Source organism: Ambystoma mexicanum, chromosome 1q, assembly GCF_040938575.1.
Source record: "Ambystoma mexicanum isolate Mex_15411 chromosome 1q, UKY_AmexF1_1, whole genome shotgun sequence".
Classification (NCBI taxonomy): domain Eukaryota; kingdom Metazoa; phylum Chordata; class Amphibia; order Caudata; family Ambystomatidae; genus Ambystoma; species Ambystoma mexicanum.
The window spans coordinates 1,463,251,452-1,463,274,848 of record NC_090922.1 but is presented as its reverse complement, the minus strand read 5'-3'; the positions used below and the strand labels follow the sequence as shown (position 1 = coordinate 1,463,274,848).

Sequence of the window (23,397 nt, the reverse complement as noted above, 5' to 3'; positions counted from 1 at the left end):
GATCTTCAGGCACTTCTCGTGCCAAACCTCACTCCTAATGAAGAAATATCCTCATCTGAAGCACTATCCTCCTCATAAATGAAAGACATTGACTTCAAGTCTTTTTCAGTATTTTCTTGCACCGTTAAATGCTTCGATGGAATCAAAGACACCGTCAAAGAAGTCTTCAAGAAAGCCCTCGATATTCGGAGTCGACACAAATTAGTCAACAAAATCAGCAAAGGCTTCAACGTTTTCTGTTTCTTCGCCGGTATCGGCTGAGTCATCGACTCACGCGCCGACGCCTTCGGCACCTTTGTCAGGTCGAACCTCCGATTTACTACTCTTCTTGCCTGAAGTAGTTTGACCTTCCTGCGTCGTCCAACGGTAGCAAACGGGTTCTGGCTATTGCGAGACTCTTGAGGGGGTCGAGGCTGCATTCTCAAAGATCTGCATCATCTCTTGCCTAAAGGCATTCTATTTACTGGGAGAATCTGACCTAGTCGGACATCGAAAAACCTCAGGAGAGGTACCCGATGACAAAGAGGGAGACCTGTGGTGTCTTTTTTTTGCCTTCTTGGAAGACAATGCAGATTGTCTGGATAGACTCCTCGATCGGAACCTCTTTGAATGTCTGTCGAATAGAGTCCTTGGACTCCAGACTTTTAATATTTCTTTGAAGAAACCTTCAAAGCTTCCCTGCCCACCGCTAATTTACCTTTGCGTTCACAGAAATCTTTTTACATTGACTGACAGGACCCGCAGTCCTCGGTTTGGTGACTGGAAGCCAAACACCAAAAGGCAGTCACGGTGAGGATCTGTTATCGACCGTTTACGCCCACAGTCGTGACATTTCTTAAAACCCGACTTTGTGGGTCCAAGAAAAAGAAAAGGAAGCCATTGGAAAAACTGAACTGACGCCAACGGGCGCGGCACAAGCGCGGCACAAGCTACTTATACTACTGGAGACATCAACACGCTATGGCGACCCTCGACGCCACAACATCGTGCAGAGGACCCTCTGCCAAGAAATTTTTTCCTAAAAAAGCAAAGCTGGCAAAAGGAATATCAAAGATGAGGAAGACGTGGGAGGACACAATCCATTCGAAATACAGTTTTAAAGTGAAAGTGAAACTATTATACCAAGGATTCCCAGCCTGGTGAGGAATATTTATGAACATTGGTGTTACGCTCACCTGGTATCCACAGGGACGCCACCCAGCCGGGTTACTCGCTGGTATGCTTCTCAGCTTTGCCCTGATGTGGTCTGCGAGGAAGGAACAAGTTACTTATCTGTAACTGTTGTTCTCCAGCATGGGTCTGGCATGGATTCACATGCTCATGAATATTCCCCGTCAGGCCGGGAATCCTCGGTATAGAAAAAATCAGTATCAGTTTCGTTTCTGATCTGTCTTTCTCAGTAGTAACCAATCACTGGTCTCTGGGTCATACTGCCCCCAGCCAATGACTGCTCTCTCCCTAAGCCCCACCCCTGGCAGCCATCCTCAGATTTTTACCGCACGTTCAAGTGTTGGTAGTCCTCGTGTTTAGCTCTCGAGCTTTTGCTGCGTTTCCGCGCTTTTTCAGGAGATTTTCTCATTTTTTATCGGTCAAAACAGCCTCAAGCTCCACCGTTTCTACTTCCGATCAACGGGGATCCGTTTCGGAGTTTTCCACGCCCCTCAAGGGTGAAGATTTCGTCGAGTTATGCTTTTGGAGGATTCCAGAAGTTCCGAGGCCTACCCCGGACATGGCCCAGGAGAAAGGGAGCTCGACGCCCGAGAAGCTATTCAGGACCTGCCTTGAATGCCAGCTTCAGAACGTTTTCAAGGAGGACGAGCATTCGTTATGCCTCTACTGTCTCCATGAGGACAAGACACACAAGGAAAAGGACTGCGCGTTTTGAGGAAACATGTTGGAGCGGACCAGGATTGCCACCTCCGTCTCGCCAACTGGCTGGAAGGTAAGAGCCCGCCAGGCGAGAAGAAGTCAGAGCGGTCTTCTAAGTCCTGTGAGGGTGCCCCGGCGACGGGTGCCCAACAAAAGGCTAAGCTCCGCGGGCACCGGGAGCGCCGAACGGTCGGGCTCCTTGGCTGCCAGGCAGGGCGCACCCTCCCCGGCGCCATCGACCATGAGCCAGCGCTCTGGCTCGGGTAAGAGGAAGTCTGAGAACCCGGCGAAGCATCTGGAGAGGCCCCGGTCGATCTCGAAGACTCCGGCAGAAGGGGAGCGAGGCTCGGACCCTCCCCCGAAGGTGAAGGCCCCAGGCGTACAGAAGGTGACGTTGGCCGTGATTCACCCTGCTAGGACCTCGATTGAGGATGTCGCCGCGCCCTGGCTCAGCCTGTGGGGAGGGCCTGTGGAGGCGCCCTCAGGTACCAGTCTCCCTGCCACCGCGGAGGGAGTCGTCTTTCATGCCCATCGAAGACCCCCACGAAGTCCTCGTTGGAAAAGAGGGGGAGGGGGTGGTGGCCGTCGTGGATACGGACACAACCTCTGACGAGGAGCTCATCCAAGTCGTGGAGGAGACCCAGCCCATCGGGAGGGATCCCGACTAGGACGACGGTGACACAGACGAGGCTCCTCAAGAGCCCTCACGGCCGTCGCTTCCGGCGCCGCAGGACACCTCGGCGGCCATTTTGTCAGCCATCTAGTCCTTATGCTCGGAGATAAGGACTAGGTTGCCCCTTCCCCTGACGGAGGAGCCTGAGCCAGACCCGACGGAGGATCCGGAGCCAGGACCTTCGGGGAGCCCACCGCCTAAGAGGAGGAGGGCGCATCCTAGGCCTCCTCTCCCGCCTCTGCGGCCTTCTCTGCCTCCCCCCCCGGTCCACTACCCACGGGGATGATACAGGCATGGACACGACTAAGACGGGTACGGATGACGACGGAGGCGACGACGGGACGTGCCCCCCCGTCGCCCTCTGCCCGGGCGTCCCCGCCTGACGAGATTGGATCCTTCCATGCAATGATCTCCAGGGCATCCAAGCTCTTTAAGCTCTGCCCCGAGGAAAAGGAGGGGTTCCTTTACCAGCGGCGCGAGGCTAAAAGGAAGACGGTCCTCGCCGTACCGCTTCTTGATGACATCTGGGATGAGGGGCTCGCCCTCCTCAAGAACCCTGCCACGGCTCCTGCGAAGAGGGACCGGTACGAGAAGAAGTACCGGGTCCCCGACGCTGCCCCCTTGTGCCTTAGGGCGCAACCTACCCCAGACTCGGTAGTTTTGGCGGCGGCCAAGAAGAAAGCGGGGAGGGCATCGGCCTCGACTTCAACCTCCCCTCCGGACGGTGAGGGTAGGAAACTGGATGTGATGGGACGACGGGTCATCTCATCTGCAGCGATGACAATCAAGGCGGCCAACGCCCTGGCCATCGTAGCCCGCTACGACAGGGAGTTGTGGTTCAAGATCGCCCCTCTGTTGGACTTCCTTCCGGATGCCAAGAGGGCTCAGGCTCTGGAAATCTTGCAGGAAGGTGAGATTGCCTCAGGCCATGCCATTACGGTGGCTACGGACATCGCCGACACCGGTTTCCGTCAGTTGGGCAACGGCGTTTGCCTGAGACGAAGAGGATGGCTCAGGGCGACGGATTTCCGCCAGGACTTTCAGACCAAGGTTTTGGACATGCCCTTCGATGGGAACAACCTTTTTGGCAAGGCAGTTGATGAATCCCTTCAGGCGATCAAGACGGAGACGGCCCGTGCACTGGGTGTGCTCCAACGACGACAGCCGTCCTTTCGGAGTTCCGGAGGCAGACAGGGTGCCTCCAAGGGAGCCGGCAGCAGCTCCTCTACTTACCGTCAAGCGGCAAGGTCTTCATCGCAGGAGGCCTACAGGGGAAGCAGCAAGTTGGGTGGATCCCGCCGTCGTCGCCAAGGGGGTCAATGAGGCAAAGCGGCATCCAAGCAAGATTGAACCGTCCGTCGGGTCGGGCCCCCGCCGAAGCACCCCGGTGGGAGGCCGGCTGACGAAGTTCATCAGCGTGTGGGAGTCCATCTCCACCGACCGTTGGGTGCTGGACGCCCTGGCCCTGGGGCACGCCCTCGAGTTCCAGAAGAGGTGTCCCCGCATTCCTCCCGAGGCCAGGAAGGAAAATCACATCCCTCAACTGCTGTTGGAAGTACGGGCGATGCTCAGGAAAGGTGCCATCGAGCTCGTCCCGAAGAGGCTTCTGGGCTCCGGAGTTTACTCAAGATACTTCTTCGTGAGGAAGAAGACAGGAGGATGGCGTCCCATCCTGGACCTGCAACGACTAAACAAATACATCAAGGCACAGAAGTTCCGGATGGTCACCCTCCAGCACGTGCTGGGACAGCTGGAGGAGGGCGATTTCCTGTCGTCGGACTTGGAGGATGCTTACTTCCACATCCCTATTCTAAAGAGGCACCGAAAGTTCCTCAGGTTCGTGGTCAAAGGGCGGCACTACCAGTTCAAGGCCCTCCCGTTCGGATTAAAATCGGCGCCCAGGGTGTTCACCAAGTGCCTAGCACCGGTGGCGGCGCGGCTCCGCCTGCAGGGGATCCACGTCTACCCCTACCTGGACGACTGGCTCATACGGATAAGGACAAGGGAGCTCGCCGTGGAAAACACTGCGAAGTCCGTCCAGCTACTCGCGGACCTGGGGTTCTCCATCAACTTTCCAAAATCCCACCTGGTCCCGTCGCAAGTCGCCCTGTTTCTGGGAGCACAGCTCGACACAGTGGCGCGGCGGGCTTCACCGTCGGAGGAAAGGATAAAGACCATCCTAGGAAAGGTGCAAAGACTGCTGGCCACGGACGTGGCCAGAGTGAGGTCTATCAAGTCCCTCCTCGGAATGATGTCATCCTGCATTTATCTGGTGCCCCATTGCAGACTTCGGATGCGACCCTTGCAAGAATACTTCGACGCCCACTGGATCTAGACGACGGGCAGCTTTGTGGACAGGATCTCGCTCGACGAAACGTTCCGTCAGGCGATACGATGGTGGGGTGTCCGCGCTCATCTGACAGCGGGAACAGGCTTCCTAGCCCCGGCCCACCAGGTGACGGTGACGACGGATGCCTCCCTGGAAGGTTGGGGAGCGCACACCGGGGGCCTCCACGCGAGAGACCTTTGGTGCTCAGAGGAGAAGACTCTCCACATTAACATCTTGGAGCTCCGTGCAGTGTTCTGGGCCCTCAGGTGCTTCCTTCCGTCCCTCAAGGGCAAGGTGGTGAGGATCGTCAGCGACACCACCACCACGATGTTTTACATTCGGAAGCAGGGCGGAACCAGATCCCCTGCCCTGTCCAAGGAAGCCCAGGTTCTCCAGCATGGGGTCTGGCATGGATTCACATGCTCATGAATATTCCCCGTCGTCAGGCTGGGAATACTCGGTAAAGAAAAAACCAGTATCAGTTTCGTTTCTGATCTGTCTTTCGTAGTAGTAACCAATCACTGATCTCTGCGTCGTACTGACCACAGCCAATGACTGCCATCTCCCTAAGACCCGCCTTGGGCAGCCATCTTAAGATTTTTACCGCACGTTCAAGTGTTGGGATCCTCGTGCTATTGCTCTCGAGCTTTAGTGCTTTTTTCGTGCTTTTTCTTAGGAAAATGTTCTCTTTTTCGGTCAAAAGAGCCTCAAGCTCCACCGTTTCTTTATCCGATCAACGGGGACCCGTGTCGGATTCTTCTACGCCCTCAAGGGTGAAGATTTTGTCGAGCCACGCTTTTGGAGGACTCCAGAAGTTTCTGAGGCCCATCTAGATCATGGCCCAGGAGAAGGGAAGCTCGACGCCCGGAAAGCTGTTCAGGGTCTGCCCTGGATGCCAGCTTCAGAATGTCTTTAAGGAGGACGAACACTCCCTTTGCCTCTACTGCCTGCATGAGGACAAGACGCATGTGGAGAAGGACTGTGCGTTTTGCGGCAATATGTCGAAGCGGACCATGAAGGACCGCCATCTGCGTCTCGCCAACTGGCTGGAAGGGAAGAGCCCGTCAGGCGAGAAGAAGTCCGAGCAGTCTTCTAAGACCATTGAGGGCGCCCCGGCGACGGGGGTCCAACAGAAGGCCAAGCAACGCGAATCCGCTGGCACCGGGAGCGCCGAACGGTCGGGCTCTACGGGCGCCAGGCAGGGCGCATCCTCCCCGGCGCCATCAACCACGAGCCAACGCTCTGGCTCGGGTAAGAGGAAGGCCGAGCACCCGGCGAAGCTCCTGGAGAGATCCCGGTCGAGCTCGAAGGGCCTATCCGAGGGGGAGCGAGGCGGTGACCCTCCCCCCAATGAGAAGGCGGTGAGCGCACCTAAGGTGGTGAAAGCCTTGATCCACCCGGCCAAGGCCTCTATCGAGACAGTCGCGGCGGCCCTGGCTCAGCCTGTGGAGGCTACACCAGTGGTGGCGACCTCGGGGCCCAGAGTCTCCCTGCCACCGCGGAGGGAGTCCTCTTTTATGCCCATCGATAGGACCCCCGTGAAATCTCCGGCGGAGAAGAAAAATGGGGGGCGGGAGGTCGTCGTGGATTCGGCCTCAACCTCTGAGGAGGAGCTGATCGAAGTCTTAAGCCACGGCGTTGGCGTGGAAGAAGACCGGCCCGTCGGGATGGATCCCGATGCGGGTGACGACGACATCGTCGAGGGCGCCGACGGGGCCCCTGATCGCCCGTCGGATTCCCCTCTGCCAGCGCCGCAAGACAACTCGGCGGCCATTTTGTTGGCTATACAGTCCTTATGCTCAGAGATAAGGACGAGACTACCGCTGCCAGCGGAGGAACCACTCCTGTCGGGGGACCCAGAACCGGGACCTTCTGGCGTTCCTCCTCCCAAGAAAAGGAGGATTCACCCTCCACCTCCTTTTCAGCCGTCGCGCCCCGTCCAGCCCTCCTCCCAGTCTACGACTCGAGGGGATGATACGGGGACTGACAGGGCCGCGACGGGTACGGACGACGAGGATCTTCCGTCGTCACCTCCCACCAAGGCTTCTCCGCCCGACGAGATTTGATCGTTCCACTCCATGATCGCCAGGGCATCCAAACTTTTCCAACTCTGCCCTGAGGAGAAGAAAAAGGAAGGATTCCTTTATCAACGGCGCGAGGCCAAGAGGAAGACGGTTCTCGCGGTGCCTCTACTGGACGACATTTGGGATGAGTGTCATGATCTCTGCTTCCAAAAGGTCAGGGTTTTCCCAACTCCCTTGGAAGCAGATCCATAACCCAGGTTCCGAGTGCCAACCAGTCCCAATTGGGACCTTTTGGACCCAGTCCTGGCGCCAGTGGCACCAGGCTCATAAATATGCCCAGTCCCAGCGCTGGAAGCGCCGGGCTAATAATGCTTGGGATTGGGTTCTCAAATTCTTTTAGTATTGTAAAGAGCTCCTTGGTTCCTGATTTTTGCTTACATTATTCTAGTGTCATAGCTTTCTGTTGCTCGCTTTATTTCAGATTTGTATTTAGTTGAGATATGGGATTCGCACTTGCGTTTTTCTTTCCAGGCATTTAGGTGTGCTCTAGGTTTGCTGTTTCTCATTTTTAATGGGCCGATAGTGTCTAAGGCATTGGTCATGATGGTTACTCATTGACTAGAGATGAGGGATCTAGTGTGTCAGGCAGTGAGTTTAAGGTAGGTAAAATTAGCGGCAATAACTGGTCTGTGGTTATTTTTTTTATTCCTTGTTAACATTGGAGGTGCTGGAGTATTTTGTGGTTGGAAGGTTTTAACATCTGGAGAGAAGGCTATAAGAGCGTGATCAGTCCATACTTGAGGACTGATAGACGTAATCGTTCTGTTACATTTGTGGTCAGCCACCCATTCTAGTGTACGGCCTGTCTCGTGGGTAGGCTGTGTCACTCTTTGGGAAAAGCCGAGCTCTGAGATGGCATTAGCAATGTTTAATGCTTGTACATCTTTATGATCATTAAAGCCTAGGTTAAGGTCTCTTAAGAGAAGGGCTTTGGATCTATTTTTTAAATTATCTGAAAGTATCGTAGAGGTGTCCTCTTCGAAAGAGCCAATGGGTCCTGGTGGCCTATAAATGAGATGTATGTTAATAGTTTGTGAGTTAGAAGTTAGGAGCTTCACGGTTAAGGACTCACAGGATTTAGTATGCAGGGGTGTTTCTATTCTTATTGGCAGATTAGTTTTGGCAATGAGTGCTAGACCTCCACGGGAGTTTATTCTGTCTTCTCTGAAGATGGTATAGTTAGTACGCACAGCGAGCATCAGGGCTGTGCCAGCCGCTTGATGTAGCCACGTTTCCGTAATGGCTAATAAGTTATAGTTGCCCATTTGTATAAGGTCAGCAATTCAGTAGCATGGGCTATTAGTGACCTGCTGTTAAGTGCTCCTTTGAGAACAGGGTTTGGTAGGGCCAGTCTGTTATGCTTTGCTGGGCTGGTTTGTAGTATTTGTCTGTTTTGTCAATGTGATTGGTGGTGGCACTTGTTATGGAGTGGTTTTGTTTAGTAGTGTCCTTCTGATGACTTCTACTATTTGCGCATGCAGTAAGGTACCTGTCGGGTAGTTCGTAAATCTTAGGTAATCTTGAATGTAGTTTAGAATACCTGCGCATGATGTCACTAGGAATGTTGGTTGTGATGAGATTAGGAGTAGGAACATTTTCTAAAGTCTGTTCGATACCTGTGGCGGTCATGTACAGTCAGTCAGTTATGGCTTTGACCAGGCACGTCTAGAAGAGGTATGCTCGTGGGAGGCAATGTCAGCCTGAGGGCAGTCATAACGAGGAAGATGAGCATTGTAAGCAAGAAACATGTGCATAAATCACGGCAAGAGCGGTAATGCTGAAAGGGTAAGTCGCAGGCAAATCAGGCTAGGTATAAACTTAGTGCATTCAGTAGGTGATACGATGGGTCAACCTCAGTTCAGTTAAAGAGACTTTAATTTAGCAGGATGTGGTTATCTTGAATATCCTTTGTCGATGCTAGACAACGTCATTGATGGCTGGGAGTATTACGACGTCAGATATAAAAGCAATGGTATAAATGGTCAGCGTGGCATTGTGACTAAGATACATGTTGACAAGGCATTCAAGTTGCAGCAAGTATGATATATAGTGTAGTAGTTGCACATGTACTATTCATATCGGACACTAGTGGAGCACGTATTCTGCCGCACGATAAACAAGATCACAAGAAAAATATATCGAATGAAGTATAGGAGAGGCAGTTTGTTTCATGAGTCAATATGCTAGCACTGAGTGCAGCAGCAAGATGATAGAACAGTAGGCTATGTGTGGCTTGCTTGATAGAGTTGTTGTCTGCTCGGTGGGGAGTATGAGGCGGACTCCCCTAGGTAGTTTGCAAAGGTAGTTATGCTGCAAATAGTTTCATGGCCCCTGGCTCCTGTGGTGCTCTGTCAGCACAGGCCGCCTTTCCTAGGCCTTACTTCATAGGCCGGCTAGTAGCCTGCTGGCTATTGGGGAAATGGATAAACAACGCGGCAGCCAATCCAATGCGAGGGAGGTCAGGCACACAGTGCTACAAGATCAGGCGAAAGTTAAAATCTGGGTGGCGGCCATCTTGGAAGCTTTTTGCTTTGTGGTTCCCAATGGATTTGGGTCACAAACGATATATGCATCTAGTTCAATGCAGGTAGCTTGTTAAAGACTAGAAGATTGTGATTGTCAGGGAAAACAGACGGCTGGTAGCGTGGATCGGGGGTGCAGTGAGGGGCTTCAAGGCAGTGGGTTAAAATGCCTAGAGCTTACCACCTCTGGATGGTGCTCGCCAGAGAGTTTAGTGGTGCAGGCAGCCACATCTACAAGACAATCGGCCTACCCTTCGATCCCCCTCGAATAGGGATGACAAAAGGATTGATGCCTGGGCCCGGAAAGCTTTTTCTTCAGGCAGTATGGCCTTAAAATCCACAAATGTGACTTGCACTTTTGCAACGTTCACATGCACCTTGTGGGATTGTATGACGGCAGTGGCTGAACACATCCCTGAGGGCGAGGAACGGGAAGGTTTTCTCACAATTGTCAGAGATGGAAAGGAGGTTATGGGGAATGCATCCAATCCAGGCTGGACACTGCTAATGGCATAAGCACGTCCATGGCGTCTAGCACAGTCCTGCGCAGATTTGCATGGCTGAGAAAATCGGGTTTTGCACCAGATGTGCAATCCAGATTGCTCAATATGCCTTTTGACTGCTTGAGATTGTTTGGCAGCAAGGCAGACGAAAGTTTAGAAAAGCTGAAGACCTCAAGAGCGGCTGCTAAATCTCTTAGCGCCTCTATACCTCAGCAACACTCCTGCTCGGGGTCATCTTCCTGGAGGAGTCTTCCTTTTCGCTTTTGTTCCTCATTTTGGAGAGGGACGGGACAGGCCAGTCAGAAAGGTCAACAAAGAAAAATTTCTTGTGGTGGAACAGGAAAAGGTACTAGATCAGCCCCAGCAGCGGCAACTCCCTTCAGCCACTGCTGCAGCAGCTGCAAAGCCACTCTGAGGCCTTAACCCACAAGACCCCGGTGGGAGGCAGGATCACGCAGTATCTGAACGAATGGCGGGGCATTACTTCAGATGCTTGGGCACTGGAGACAGTGGTCCATGGTTACTGCCTTTTTTTCGACAAAGGCCCCGGGACCATCCACCAGGAGCCAGCTCTGCCAAAATTCCAGACCCGCTTCTTGTGCAGGATATTTTAGCCCTGCTAGAGAAAGGTGCAATCGAACATGTACCTATAGCAGAGAGGAACAAGGGTTGGTACTCCCCTTACTTTCTCATCCCAAAGGAGGATGGAGGATTGAGACCCATTTTGGACTTAAGAAACTTGAACAAGTTCCTCAGGAAGGACAAGTTCAAAATGGTAACCCTTTCTCAGATCCTTCAGGCTCTCCAACTCCAATTTCGGACCTTCAGGATGCTTACTTTCATGTGCAGATCCATCTCAAGCACAGGAAGTACCTGAGGTTCGCGATTGGCAATTCTCACTATCCGTTTCGAGTTCTGCCATTCGGGTTGACCTCCGCCCTGAGTGTTTTCACCAAGCTGATTGCAGTGGTGGCAGCAAGTCTCAGGAGAGGGGGATTCACGTCTACCCCTTATCTGAATGATTGGTCAATCAGGGCACACTCACCCGAACAGGCCCAGGAACATATGACCATGACCTACCACTTCTTGCATAGACCGGGCTTCTCCCTCTATTACAAGAAGTCACAAATGGTTCCACTCCAGAAGCTCCAATTCATCTGAGCAGTCCTGGATACTTCCTCGGGCAAAGCCTTGCCTCCCGAGGAGAGAGCTCACCACATTCTGTAGATGGTAACAAAGTTCCAGAACGCCCAGCGTCTACCGGCCTTAGATTTCCTCAGGTTGCTCGGTCTCATGGCATCCTGCATTTTTCTGCTGCTAGAGTCCAGATTGAGGTTGATATCCCTTCAATGGGCCCTCAAAATTCAATGGTCTCAATTTTCAGGGAATATGTCAGATTTTGCAAGTTCTGGCCAGAGTGGCTCAAGATCTACTATGGTGGGCTTGCAAGGACAATATCTTCAAAGCAGAATCTTTTTGGCAACCATGGCCGGAGATAACAGTAGTGACAGACTACTCACTCACTGGGTGGGGAGCCCACACCAACGATCTGACAATCGGTGGTTGTTGGTCTCCAAACTGCACATCAACCTTTTGGATCTGAGGGCAATCAGACTAGCTCTGAAAGCCTTGCTGCCCTCTGTACAGGGAAAGAATGTCCTGATAATGACAGACAACTCAGTGGCCATGTACTACCTCAAGAAGAGAGAAGGCGTAGGATCACTTCCACTGTGCAGGGAAGCAATGCAGCACTGGTTCTGGGCAATATAAGAAGGAATCTCTCCGTTGGCAGTTCACCTAGCTGGCGAACAGAACACGGCGGCAGACGCTCTCAGCAGGCACAGCAGTGTCCCACGAGTGGGAACTAGCTTGTGAAGTCCTCCTGGAGATCTTCACCCTTTGGGGAACCCCGAAAGTGCATTCAGTACTGCTCAAGGGCATTTCCCCCAAGAGGAGCTCTAGGAGACGCGTTTGTGGTGGACTGGTTGTTTCCACTGCTATACAAGTTTCCTCCAGTCCCCGTGATTACTCAATTAATCAGGAGGTTGAGAAAGTTCAGGAAAACCATGATCCTAACTGCCCCGGATTGGGCCAGGAGAACATGGTACCTGGACCTTCTAGATATGTCCATCTGCCCTCCAATACGTCTTCCACAGAGAGGATCTCCTGTCGCAAGAGGAAGGCCTAGTTCTCCATCCAGAGGTCAACACGCTCCGCCTTCACGCTTGGCTTCTGAGAGGCTGAGAGATAAGGATTGGGACCTCCCGGATGACACAATGGAGATTTTGCTTTCGGCCACAAGGCCAGCAACAAAGTCTTTGAACCAATGTCGTTGGAACAAGTTCAGTAACTGGTGCAGAGACAAGAATGTGGATCCATTCCTATGTAACACTCCTATGGTACTCTTTCCTGTTACATTTGGGCAATGTTGGGCTCCAAGTTGGCACTATAAAGGAGTATCTATCTATTTTTAAGCGCACCTCAGAAGAGGTTTCCGATTTTAAAATGCACTTGGTTATCCAATTCCTGAAAGGGCTGACAAATGCGTACCCTCCAACACCTTTGCAGGTACCCGTTTGGGATCTAAACTTAGTCTTAAAGTTCCTTACATGTATACCTTTTGAACCACTACAGCCTTGCCCGTTAAGGCTTCTTACTTTGAAAACAATTCTGCTAGTAGCAATTACATCAGCCCGCAGGGTGAGTGTTGCATGCGCTTTCTTGTAAGCCTCCTTACACCATTTTCCATAAGGACAAGGTTATCCTTGGAGTTGAACCCTCTTTCTTACCAAAAATAGTCTGTCACAGAAGATTACTTTACCTTCTTTCTACCCTCTTACGCATGCAAGTAAGGAGGTAGAAAGATTACACAGACTGGACCCAAAAAGGGCTCTGTTTCTATATCTCCAGATTGGCTAAAGTCCGACAATATGACCAACTTTGTCGGATATACCGGGCACACATTGGTATCAAAAGAAACGCTATCCAGATGGATAATCTTGGCTATCTCTGAATGTTATAAATTGGCAGGAAAAGAGCTCCTAGATGGACTAAGGGCTCATTCAACTAGGGGCATGGCAACTTCAGTGGCTCTTCAGAGGGCTGTCCCAAAGTAGGACATTTGTGCAGCGGCCACTTGGTCGTCCATGCATACCTTCATGAAACATTATTGCCTGGACTCAACATAATTTCAAGGGTGTCTTTTTGCTAAAGCAGTCCTACAGGCAGTGCATGACTAACTTTTTCTATCTAATACTCCCTCCTCCAATTCATACTTCTTTGAGAGCCTATCTAAGATGAGGAATACGTGGGAGGACACAATCCATTCAAAGAACGAGTTACTTACCAACTGTAACGTTCTTTCGATTGGCTGTTCCTCCCACGTATTCCTCATCGACCCAGCCAGCCTACTTCGCAGTATAGTTTACGCCAGTTGCACTCGCAACTCCTTCAGAACCAAAGGTCAAAGCCTGGTCAGCTGATGCATTAATAACATTGTAAAAACAGAACTGAGGCAAATGGGCATGGCTCGAGCCCTTTGTACTACGGATGACGTCGATGGTCTACCTCGACGGACATTCAATGCCTCGGCCTCGAGCACAGCGCCCTCTAGTGAAACATTTCCGAAGCAGCAAGCTGGAAGATACGAATATTTAAGATGAGGAATACGTGGGTGGAGCATCCAATCGAAATAACCTTACAGTTGGTAAGTAACTTGTTCTTCTAAGTTTGTCACTGCTTTGTCTGGCAGCAATGAACCTTCTAGTCAATGTTATTGAATAAATATATAAAGGTTTTTTAAAATAAATGACTTTAGCATGTTACTAGAGGAGCATGATGTGGTATTTATGATCATTTTTATTGGTTTCAGGTGCGCTCTGGGTGTGCATTGTATTAAATCCGCATTGCAAACTGGAGGAAAAGTCCACTTGGCTGCGGCAGCTTCGAAAGTGGGGCGACTTGGACGTGTGCCCTCTGGAGGATGGCAACTATGGTAACGAGCTGCCCAATATCACCAATGCGCTTCCACAGAGCCTGAGCCATGGCCAAGGTGAGTAGTTGAAGGCTTTGCGATCAGTCTTAATAAGCGAGGCGTAGGTTTCTAGCTGTACTTGGGGGAGATTTGGACATTTTTGCACACAATCTTCCTGCTTTGCCACTTAATGTAATGACCATAGTGGTAGAGCTGTGCCTGCTTCCACAGTTGAGATGATATATTAAAGGCAAAGTACTGAATTAGCCATATATGCTTAGCATTTTTTGTGCAAGATATTTGCTAGTGGGTTGTATTCGATGATGAACTTGGTATTTAATTACTATTTTCTTTTTCTGTGAATACAATGTGTATTAAACTAGACTTGATTGTAAACTGAATTCTGATCTTAAAGTTGGTTTAATGGTTCTGGAATAAGCAAAAAATATGGTACTTGTGAGCCTCTTCTAAATGTTACATTAATGGATAAAATGGTTTGGGTTCCAATTAATTTCCCTAGTTTGAGCTATTCTTTCATTGGGGTAGTTCAGCTTGTGTTGGTAATCTTAACAGTGACACTTTGTTTTCTTAGATCTAGTATGTCTCGCCGAATCGCATGACCCTTCTCCCAAGCTCCGTCTTTGTGTTGAGCTTTAAACTGAGAGCAGAGCTTCATTACTAATTTGGGAGGGTGCTGGGGTTGTACTAGTAACTACTCTTCATCTGTCCCCTTTCATCCATACTTAATGGATGTTTATTTATATATAAAGCGTGCTTAACCCGTAGGTATCTAGGTGCATTTTTACATTGTTACATATTAACAAGACATAGAAAAGCAGTACATATGCAATGGAAATTTACATTAAGGTTGACATTTAGGTTAAGGTGTATCTATGATGAAAGGTACCCACTGTGTCAGGCCCGTTTTGCACAGATGCATAAGGATCAAGACCTAGGTAAGAAAGATGCGGATACCATAGATAAATTACATTCTGGCATTCGGTATTTACAAGGTTAGAATAGCAGAGGTATTAGAAGGTGGTTAATGGCTTGAGCTTAGTGATCTAGAAGAGCCAGGTTTTGGATTTTGATCTGAAGCTGTGGAAAGATGATTCTGTCCTTAAAGGTACCGGCATGGTGTTCCATAGATTGGCAGCCAAAACAGAAAAGCTGCTGTCGCATGCTTTCTTCAGTTTGTATCTCGGGACACTCAGGCAGTGTGAGTGAATGGTTCTGGTAGGGCATTCTTAAGTCTTTATGCAGAATTTGTCAGCTAGATATTTAGGGGCTAGGTTGTAGAGGCATTTAAAGGTCAGAGTTTGTTTTGAAGTTAATTCTGTCTGTGACTGAAATCCGTTTGATTTCTCGCCTGACCCCTGAGATGTGCTAGGTTCTCGGAATGTTTATGCTGTTCTAATAGCATTGTTTTGCAGGATTTGCAGTTTGTTTTTACTCAACCCTAGGTATAAGGCATTGCAGTAGTCTATTTTAGACGAGATTAAGGCTCTAGCCAGGGTGATGCAACTAGAGGTTAAGAGGACAGATCTGCACGCATTGATTAGCTTACAGGTGTAAGCGATGAGAGGCTGTGGCATTAACTTGCCATTTCAGGTTTAAGATTGAGTCTAAATAGAACCCCAAGGTTTTTACCTCTTTGGATACTTTAGTAATATTGCCGTCCATGTTGAATGAGTTGTATTGGTTGTTTAATTTGTTTAGTCGGTTGGTTGAGCCAATGAGGAGGAGCTCGGTCTTATCATTAAGGCAGAGGCCGTGGTTGGCCATCCACGCTTCGATAATGAGGTAGATTTTGAGTAGGGCTAAGTCAAATTCATGATCACCAGTAATGGGGATGAGAATCTGGGTATCATCTGCATAATTGGTTTAGTTGACACCCAGATTGTCAAGGTCATCAAACAGGGGCTTGGTGAAGATGTGATACATTGTAGGAGAGACACAAGACCCCTGCGGAAAAGACCCTATTTGTTTGGTTGTCCAAGAAGGATTTTATCCAGGCCGTAGCCTTTGGAGAAGTGCGCTGCTGTTTTAAGGTGATTGCATAGGACTTTGTGGTTGACTAAATCGAATGCAGCTGATGGGTCTAAGAGAAATAGGGCGACCTTTCCATTATTCCTTAGGCTGTCCATTTGGTTTTTCAGGTCTATAAGAGCCGATTCTGTTCCATGTTTGTCTGAACCCGGATTGTCGGATACCAAGGAGGTTGTTGGATTCAAGGTAGGCTTGTATCTGTAGATGGGCTGCCTTGTCTAGAATGTTTAGGAGAAATGGCACAGTTATCCGTCTGTAATTGGTTGGGTTGTTTGGGTCTAGGTTTGGCTTTTTCATTAGATTAATGACCCAGGCATCTTTAAGATTGGTTGGAAAGGTGCATGAGTTGAAGGATGAATTTAGAAGCGTTGTGATGAAGGGGGCTAGCTCAGTAGCTGCCTCTTTAATGATTGGTGCCGGGCAGGTATCTCCTTGGCATTTCAAAGATTTGAGGGAGGCAATTATAGCCTCAACTTCTTGAGTGGAAACCGGGGTGAGTTTGAAGTGTGTCTGGTTTGGGCTGTACAGTTTGTGGCTTCTGTGGGGAGGAGACCTTTATTTAATGAGTGTCTTAGTTGTAATGTTTCTTTTGTAGAAGATTCATTTTGTTGGAAAACGCAGTCTGAATATTAGAACACCCAGAATTTTCCTTGGTACATGTTTCCATAGGCGGAATGGGGGACGCGAGCTCTCTTAGTATGATTAAAAACAGTTCTCTGGTGTTAGTTTGCTTAGTAGATTCTGTCATTGTATGTCTTTTATGGTTTGGAGAATCTCAGATTTGTACCTAGTAGCCAATTTAGTGAACTTGTCATTGTCTATTGTTTGTTTTTCCAAGAGGATTCTTTTTTCTTTTGAGTGCTTAAGACTGGGTGGTGAAACGTGAATTAAGGTAGGAATGGGGTTTCCTGATGCAGTTTTAGGGGTGCCATTTTGTCTATGGCTTGATTGATGGACTGGTTATAGAGGTCAACTAACACTGACAGGTCTAGGTTGGTGGATGTGAAGTTATTAATGGGCTGGATAAGCGGTAGTAGGTTTTGTACAGTTTTATATTAGGCTTATTTCTGGTTTATGCTGGTGGAGCCAAAGGGGGGGAAGGGGGGAGAAGAGTTTTGTCGAGGGATGTCTTGTACCATGAAGTTAATAAGATGATGATCCGACACGGCACAAGCCTTGATGAATGTGTTAGCATCACAATTAAGGTCCACTAGCCAGTCTAGCATTCTGCCTTTGACGTGTGTTCGAGAGTAGATGCGATCATTAATCCTAGTACAGTAATAGTGCTAGCGGGTGAGGTTGCCTTGTAAAGCATATCATTGAGCCCTAAGTTAAGGTCTCCAAGCAGGATGATTTGTGAGGAGAGGGGATATCTTCCTCAAAGGTTGAGGTGGGGCCAGGTGGTCTGTAGATGAGGTGCATTGTTATGGTCCGTTTAGCTGCCAAAGGCTTTTTGATTGGAGCTCTCCTGATGGGAAATGCGATTGTGGGATGATCCTTAGTCCTAGCTTGGTCTTGGCGAGGTAGCCAACACCGGCACCTCTAGTATCTCTATCTTGCCTAAGAATAGTAGTGAGAGGGTAGGGCCTGCTGCTGCATGAAGCCAGGTTTCCGTTATGGTGAGTCTTGTTGGTTAGTTACAATAATGTCCGCTATCCCTAATGCATGAGCTACCATAGATCTGGCATTTATAAGGGCACTTTTAATCTGTGGAATGTAGTTATAGGGTCAATTAGGCAAGTTGTGCACCGACTTTGGTTGTGCTTGATTGTTAGTAGGGGTGATATTGATGATTTTGGGGTTGGTTCTCTTTATTGGTGAGGTACTGGAGGTACATTTATCATAGACCTAGAATGAGGGTTGGTAAGTCCTTTTCAGTCTGGAACCGAGCCTGTGGTTTTACTTTGGTTGAGCAAGGACGATTGGGTGTAGGCTTGGATGCGTATAGTTGTATCCATTGAGAAGGTGATAATGGGCAAGTAGGAACAAGGTATTTTCTGCCGCTGGCTGTGATTATGTCAGGCTGACATGGCGGCAAGAACAGTGTGGGTCTTATGCACTCCACGATTGTGGTCATGGTCAGGGAGAGGTATTGTTTAGATGGCATCAGTGCTGGCTTGGTACAGACCAGAGCATTGTAAACTTGGGTGTTAGTCACAGAGGCAGTGATGGGTGGTGATCGTGTCAGAAGAGAGAAGGTATATCTGAAGTAATGAGTGAGGAGTTGATAAACGAAGAGGTGCATTAGGTAATGGAACCCAGTTGCAGGTGATTCTATTATCAGGGGGTAGAGGGCCGAGCGTTTGTAGAAGCAAGGAAGTAGCGGATGTGTTATAATCGGTCGGTGCTCTCAATTAACTAGGCGGGCTATAGGGGTCTTCAGTTGGTGAGAGGCCTAGGCAGGAAGCATTTCTAGAATACAGCATTCATGATGGCAGGTGAGCAGCAATAGGCGGCAGAGACAGTAAATGGTGCATACAGTATGTAACAGCAAAAAGGTGTATACAGTGTATAGTCTGACTGTTGCAAGTTGCAGGTTACTGTGCTAGTAGGGTATCGCATAAGATTAGTCTGTGGATTAGGCAGCGCTGTTTCTAAATAGTGCCTAGTAGCTAGCAGTGGCAATATTAGGGAAGGACAGTCGGTCATACATGCATTATATGGTATGGCTACTCGAGGGCACAGGTTAGTGGTGATTCTACAGGGGGATATAGGCTACCCCTACCCCCTGAAATGTACTCCAAATTTAAGGAGTGGCGGCTGCACATGGCATGGCCACAGGCATGCAGACTGCCCCTCCCTTGGCAATGCCTCCCAGTCCTTTTGTGCAAAGCTTTCATGTCGTTTTCTTCCATTTATTTCTGTGCCCGCACTCGGTTTGTTCGCAGTTTGTCTGGTAATAAACCAGAATGTTAACGTTGCAGGTCATACAACTTTCCAGTGTGGAACCAGGGGCCTTGTCTGGAGTGTTTTGGGACCTGCCCCTTCCTGGGATGCATGTGCGTTCTGCAACTCCGTTCCTCACGGGTGCGTAAGAAATGATTGGTGCATTTGGAGTACATTTTCCTCATGCCACCACCTCAGGCCCGTTGTCGAGCGACTCATTGTCAAATTGAATGAGTATTCTTGCTTCTGTACCCCAGGGGGCCCTTCTGTCCTTTTGCCAGCTTTCTACGAGAGGATTACGTGTGCGATGGAATTTCTAAACTTTGCGGCTCCAGTGGATCCTGTTATCGAGCATGAAGTCTTGTTTGGTGTGTTGTACATAAGGGTAACATAGGTCTTGGGCATACCTTTCTGAAGAATGTTCTGGCCGAAGGGACCACGATGTGTTCCAAACCATACTCTAAAATACCTGTAAACCTTCTGGGTCAAAGATACGAACAGTTGAAATCGTGTGCGTTTCACTTGATGGTGCATCCTCTTCCCGCTTAGGTAATAGTGGGGGGTGGCACTCTTCCAAAAGAGGTCTATCTCCGTCATCTACCTCGTTGATCCCTCCTGGGAATGAAGAAGCCATTAGATGCACTTGGCAGGTCTATGCGGTGGGTCTATGCAATAGCCTCTCTAATCGTGTGGTAATGCCAATGTGTTACTAGCAGCATCAATCAACCCCTCTGGAAGAAGTTCTAAATTCCAAAGTGAATTTATGGAAGATGAGCAAGTACTGTTTCAGGCCTGCTTGGCAGGGGCAAAGTCCATAGCCCAAGATCTTTTGGAGGTGAATGCCGGGATGTGTATTGGCGCAGGCATGTGAAGGCTGGCACAGATGCATTTTTTTAACTTGGCTCAAAATGTACAGGACAAAATCCTTCACTAGCCCTTTGAGAGATCCTCATCGATAGATGTATGGAAGGGCTCATGCTCCCCTCCGCCCCCCAATGAAAAAGATCTATACCAATATGGTCAAGTCACTGGTGGTCTTAAAAAATCTGCAGAAGACGTTTTAAGTCTAGCTCTTGGAGGCAAGACTTTAGATACAGTAGTTCCAGTGGTTGTAAAAGGTTTCTCGAATAGCAGACCGCGAGAGATCAACCAGCATTCCCAGGGAAGTCGTGCACAGCTAGCAAGGGCTTTTATCGTCTTATTAGCACAGCACCCTTTATTGGATAAAACTCATTGTTAGGGTCCACCTGTTTCTGTTTCTTTAGGTTTGAACAGCATCTCTGGGGGATCCATACATGGTCTGTGGTCTCCAGAGGGAAACCCCTTTCCCCTCCCTACTCTACCTCTTCATAGACTGGCTCAGAAATAGTTCACTTCCTGGGGAACAAATCTCTGGAAATGATGGGCATGGATTTCTATTCCAAGCTGTTTACCGTCCGCAAGAAAAACAGGTGGCCCGGAGGGCAGCACTGGACCAGTCGCCCCTCTAGTCTTCAAAACTAAAAATTACAAGGGCTACTCGAATTGTTTTTGCTCGCCAGCAAGAAGATTGATTATGCACTGTTAATCTAGAGATCTAATTTTAGGGATTCTCAGCTCACTTTCTAGCGCCCCTAAACGTTTTGCCCTTTATACTGTCTTTTGGTCCCTTGATAACTTTTTGGTGATCTCCTGAAACCCCCGCCATTATATCCTTTTATGCCTTCTATTACATATATGGTATTGGGTCGCCCATTAGGTGCCCTGTTCGCGGTTCTCTAGCATCAGTTTTGTGTTCTGTAGTAATATGTCAATGTAATTTCATTGTAGGGAACCGATTGTTGGCTGTGCTTTAATTTTAGCATCAGCAAGGAGTGCAAAACGATGTACTGCTTTGGGGTAACAATTTTTTGTAATCCGGTTTTCTAGGGCTTCGCATTTTTCTGGTTGATTACATGGTAGGCTCAAAATAGCCGTCCTGACCATGTGGGCTCTGAGATTCCATCATGGCAGCCTCCATACTGGTACTTACATTTTTGGCTAATAGAGGTTCCTGGATTAACCCTCACTTTCTGTGGAAGGTGGCTTTGGCAGAGTGAGAGTCCCAGTGACTTACAATAACAGTTGGTCATCTGACCACTGGTCAAGTGGCACAGCGAGTAGAGCGCTTGCTTTGACATCCGTGCAGAGCCTGCGCAGGTTCGAATCCCGGCAGGGCCAAACTCAGCCTTTCATCCTTCCGAGGTCGATAAATGAGCACCACACACCGTGGGTAATAATAAGCAACGCTCAGATACCTGAGGGTTCGTAGCACTATATAAATGTGAAATTATTATTACCACATTCTTTCAGACCCTTTTTGTTGGCTAGATCATTTTTGGTCAAGCCCCTTTCACAGGGGTATTTGGGTTCTGCTAACTCACTCTGGTCCTGGGGCATGGATGTGTCAGGGCTGGTTGTTTCTTGTCCCTTGAGCAATTTCATCTTCCAAACTCTGGAATACTTCCTGGGACTTGATTGTTTCTGTATTTGCACCTGTGGGGTAGACCTGTACTTGCCTCCTTCAGTGTGGTTAGCCTTGAGCATTTCCCATTATTTGCCAGGGAACTTTGAACGAACACTGGAACTCTCCTTAAAGTGACTTGGGTACTTGCCTGCCCCTGGACAGTTTGTCTAGGTCCCCCATGGGTTCAGTGACCTCTGAGACAGCAAGCTCTGAGCCAAGACATGCCATTTCCATGCCTATCATTTGTGATAGTAAAAAATAAATTCATTACTTTATGCACTGGTAAATGTACTGGAAACAATGTGACTGCATTTAGTTACTACAATTCCTGAACTGAGATTGTGCAATTTCAGGCAATGCCGTGTGGTTTTTTGTTCACCCAAACTATTTCAGGGACTTTGAAATTATACTTTTATGCCTGGCATGCCATAGGCAGTAGGACATTTATTGAAAATATGGCATTATCGATCATGGAAATCGATTTAGGATTATCCCGGCTGAGAACATGTAGTAGGCTATCCACCCAGCCATTTGGAGTTGAAGCCTTTTGAAACCTCAGGTGTGTAAAGTCCTACAGTTATGTCCGATTCCATTAGAGATTACCTACTTTCTAGGATTTTGCCTATGTCGTCTTTGTTAGTAGAATTTTGATTAAACTAAATTGTACAGATTCTTATCAGTTTCGTATGGATAGCAGATTTTAACTTTTATTTTTTACATTTTAATTTTGTGGGATTGGGCGTTCTAGGCTTACAGTATGCATGTGTTTATATTTAACTTTGCGACAGTCTGAAAGTAAATGAACGAAATATGTAATATGACCATATCATTTGTAAGTTATTTAAACCTTTAGAGTGTCTTCAGCGTTCAAAACTCTCTATACGGCCCTCGGGGCGAGTCTAAAAAGCCTTAAAATATTAAAAGTTAAAGGCGCGAGCGCAAACAGACTGCTATTGCTGCTCTGACTCAGCGCTATCCACAGCGTTCCCTCCTCTTGGAGTGCAGCGCCGAAAGCACTTTTACCTGTGCGCACACTCTGGTAGGAATGACCTGGCTTCCCCTCCAGTCGGGTATTTTTTGGGCCATCTGTAATTTCCAAGCTATACCGGCTCATGGCGTGGAAATTGGCCAATGGGGTTCCACAGCACACTCCCAGGACATAATGTTGGTTTGAAAATTAAACTAGACCACATGATCTACAAACGTGTGCACATGAAGAACTGGTTTGGCAAAATAGGGAATGTTGAATTGAGTATTTCAAAAATATGCCTTGACCTCGAATGTTGGGAAGTTGCCAAATTGGTATATGTGTGCGAGTGAAATGGTTTGATTTTGATTTATTTATATCACGTGCTTGACGGACCCATCTAGGCGCAGGTTTTAACATTGTGAATCAGCTGACTGAGGGTAATGCTCCATACGTTTTAACACTTGTCAATGGAAAATAAATGTTTTCAGTCTTTCCTAAAGACCTTGAGGTAGTGTTTGCCCAAGGAAAGCGGTAATGCATGCCACAGCCGGGGTCTAATGACGCAGTAAAAGGATGGAATTCTTAGCCAGTGCAAACCAGCTAATTGTAGAGCACTGGTCGGCCGATATTGGGCAGTTTTGTTCGCTGAAGAGGGAGGTGCTGATCCATTTATTCACTTGAATACCAGGCACACGAACTTAAAACGTATCCTCTTCCTGACAGGCAACCAATGCAGGGATATCCAGGATGCAGAGACTGCTGCTGTTAGAGTACGTGGTTTTCCGGATGACCTGCCGTACACATAATCCAACCTGGAATTCACCAGCCCACCCCCATGGCAACGTCTGTAGATGGCATAACTGGGAAGGCGTGCTGGAGCAACGTTAAATTATGGATTGTATGGTCTCCAACCTGTAGATCACACCCTAAGATTGCCTGCCAGATATATCTTAGGTTTTTGACCTTGGATGTGTATGTTGTAGGGATACCAAATAAACCAGGAGTAATCTGTGTGGGCACCCCTATAATATGTATGGCCCCCAATAAGAGGAGC

General features: G+C 48.7%; 1 protein-coding gene across 1 annotated transcript in view; it reads left to right on the top strand.

Annotated features, from left to right (window-relative positions):
• ZSWIM5 (zinc finger SWIM-type containing 5) overlaps positions 1–23,397 on the top strand; it is a 547,686-nt gene that overhangs the window by 273,174 nt on the left and 251,115 nt on the right. The window contains exon 5 of the mRNA XM_069642358.1: positions 13,852–14,031. Coding sequence (XP_069498459.1) covers positions 13,852–14,031 — 180 coding nt within the window. The remainder of the gene's footprint in view (positions 1–13,851; positions 14,032–23,397) is intronic.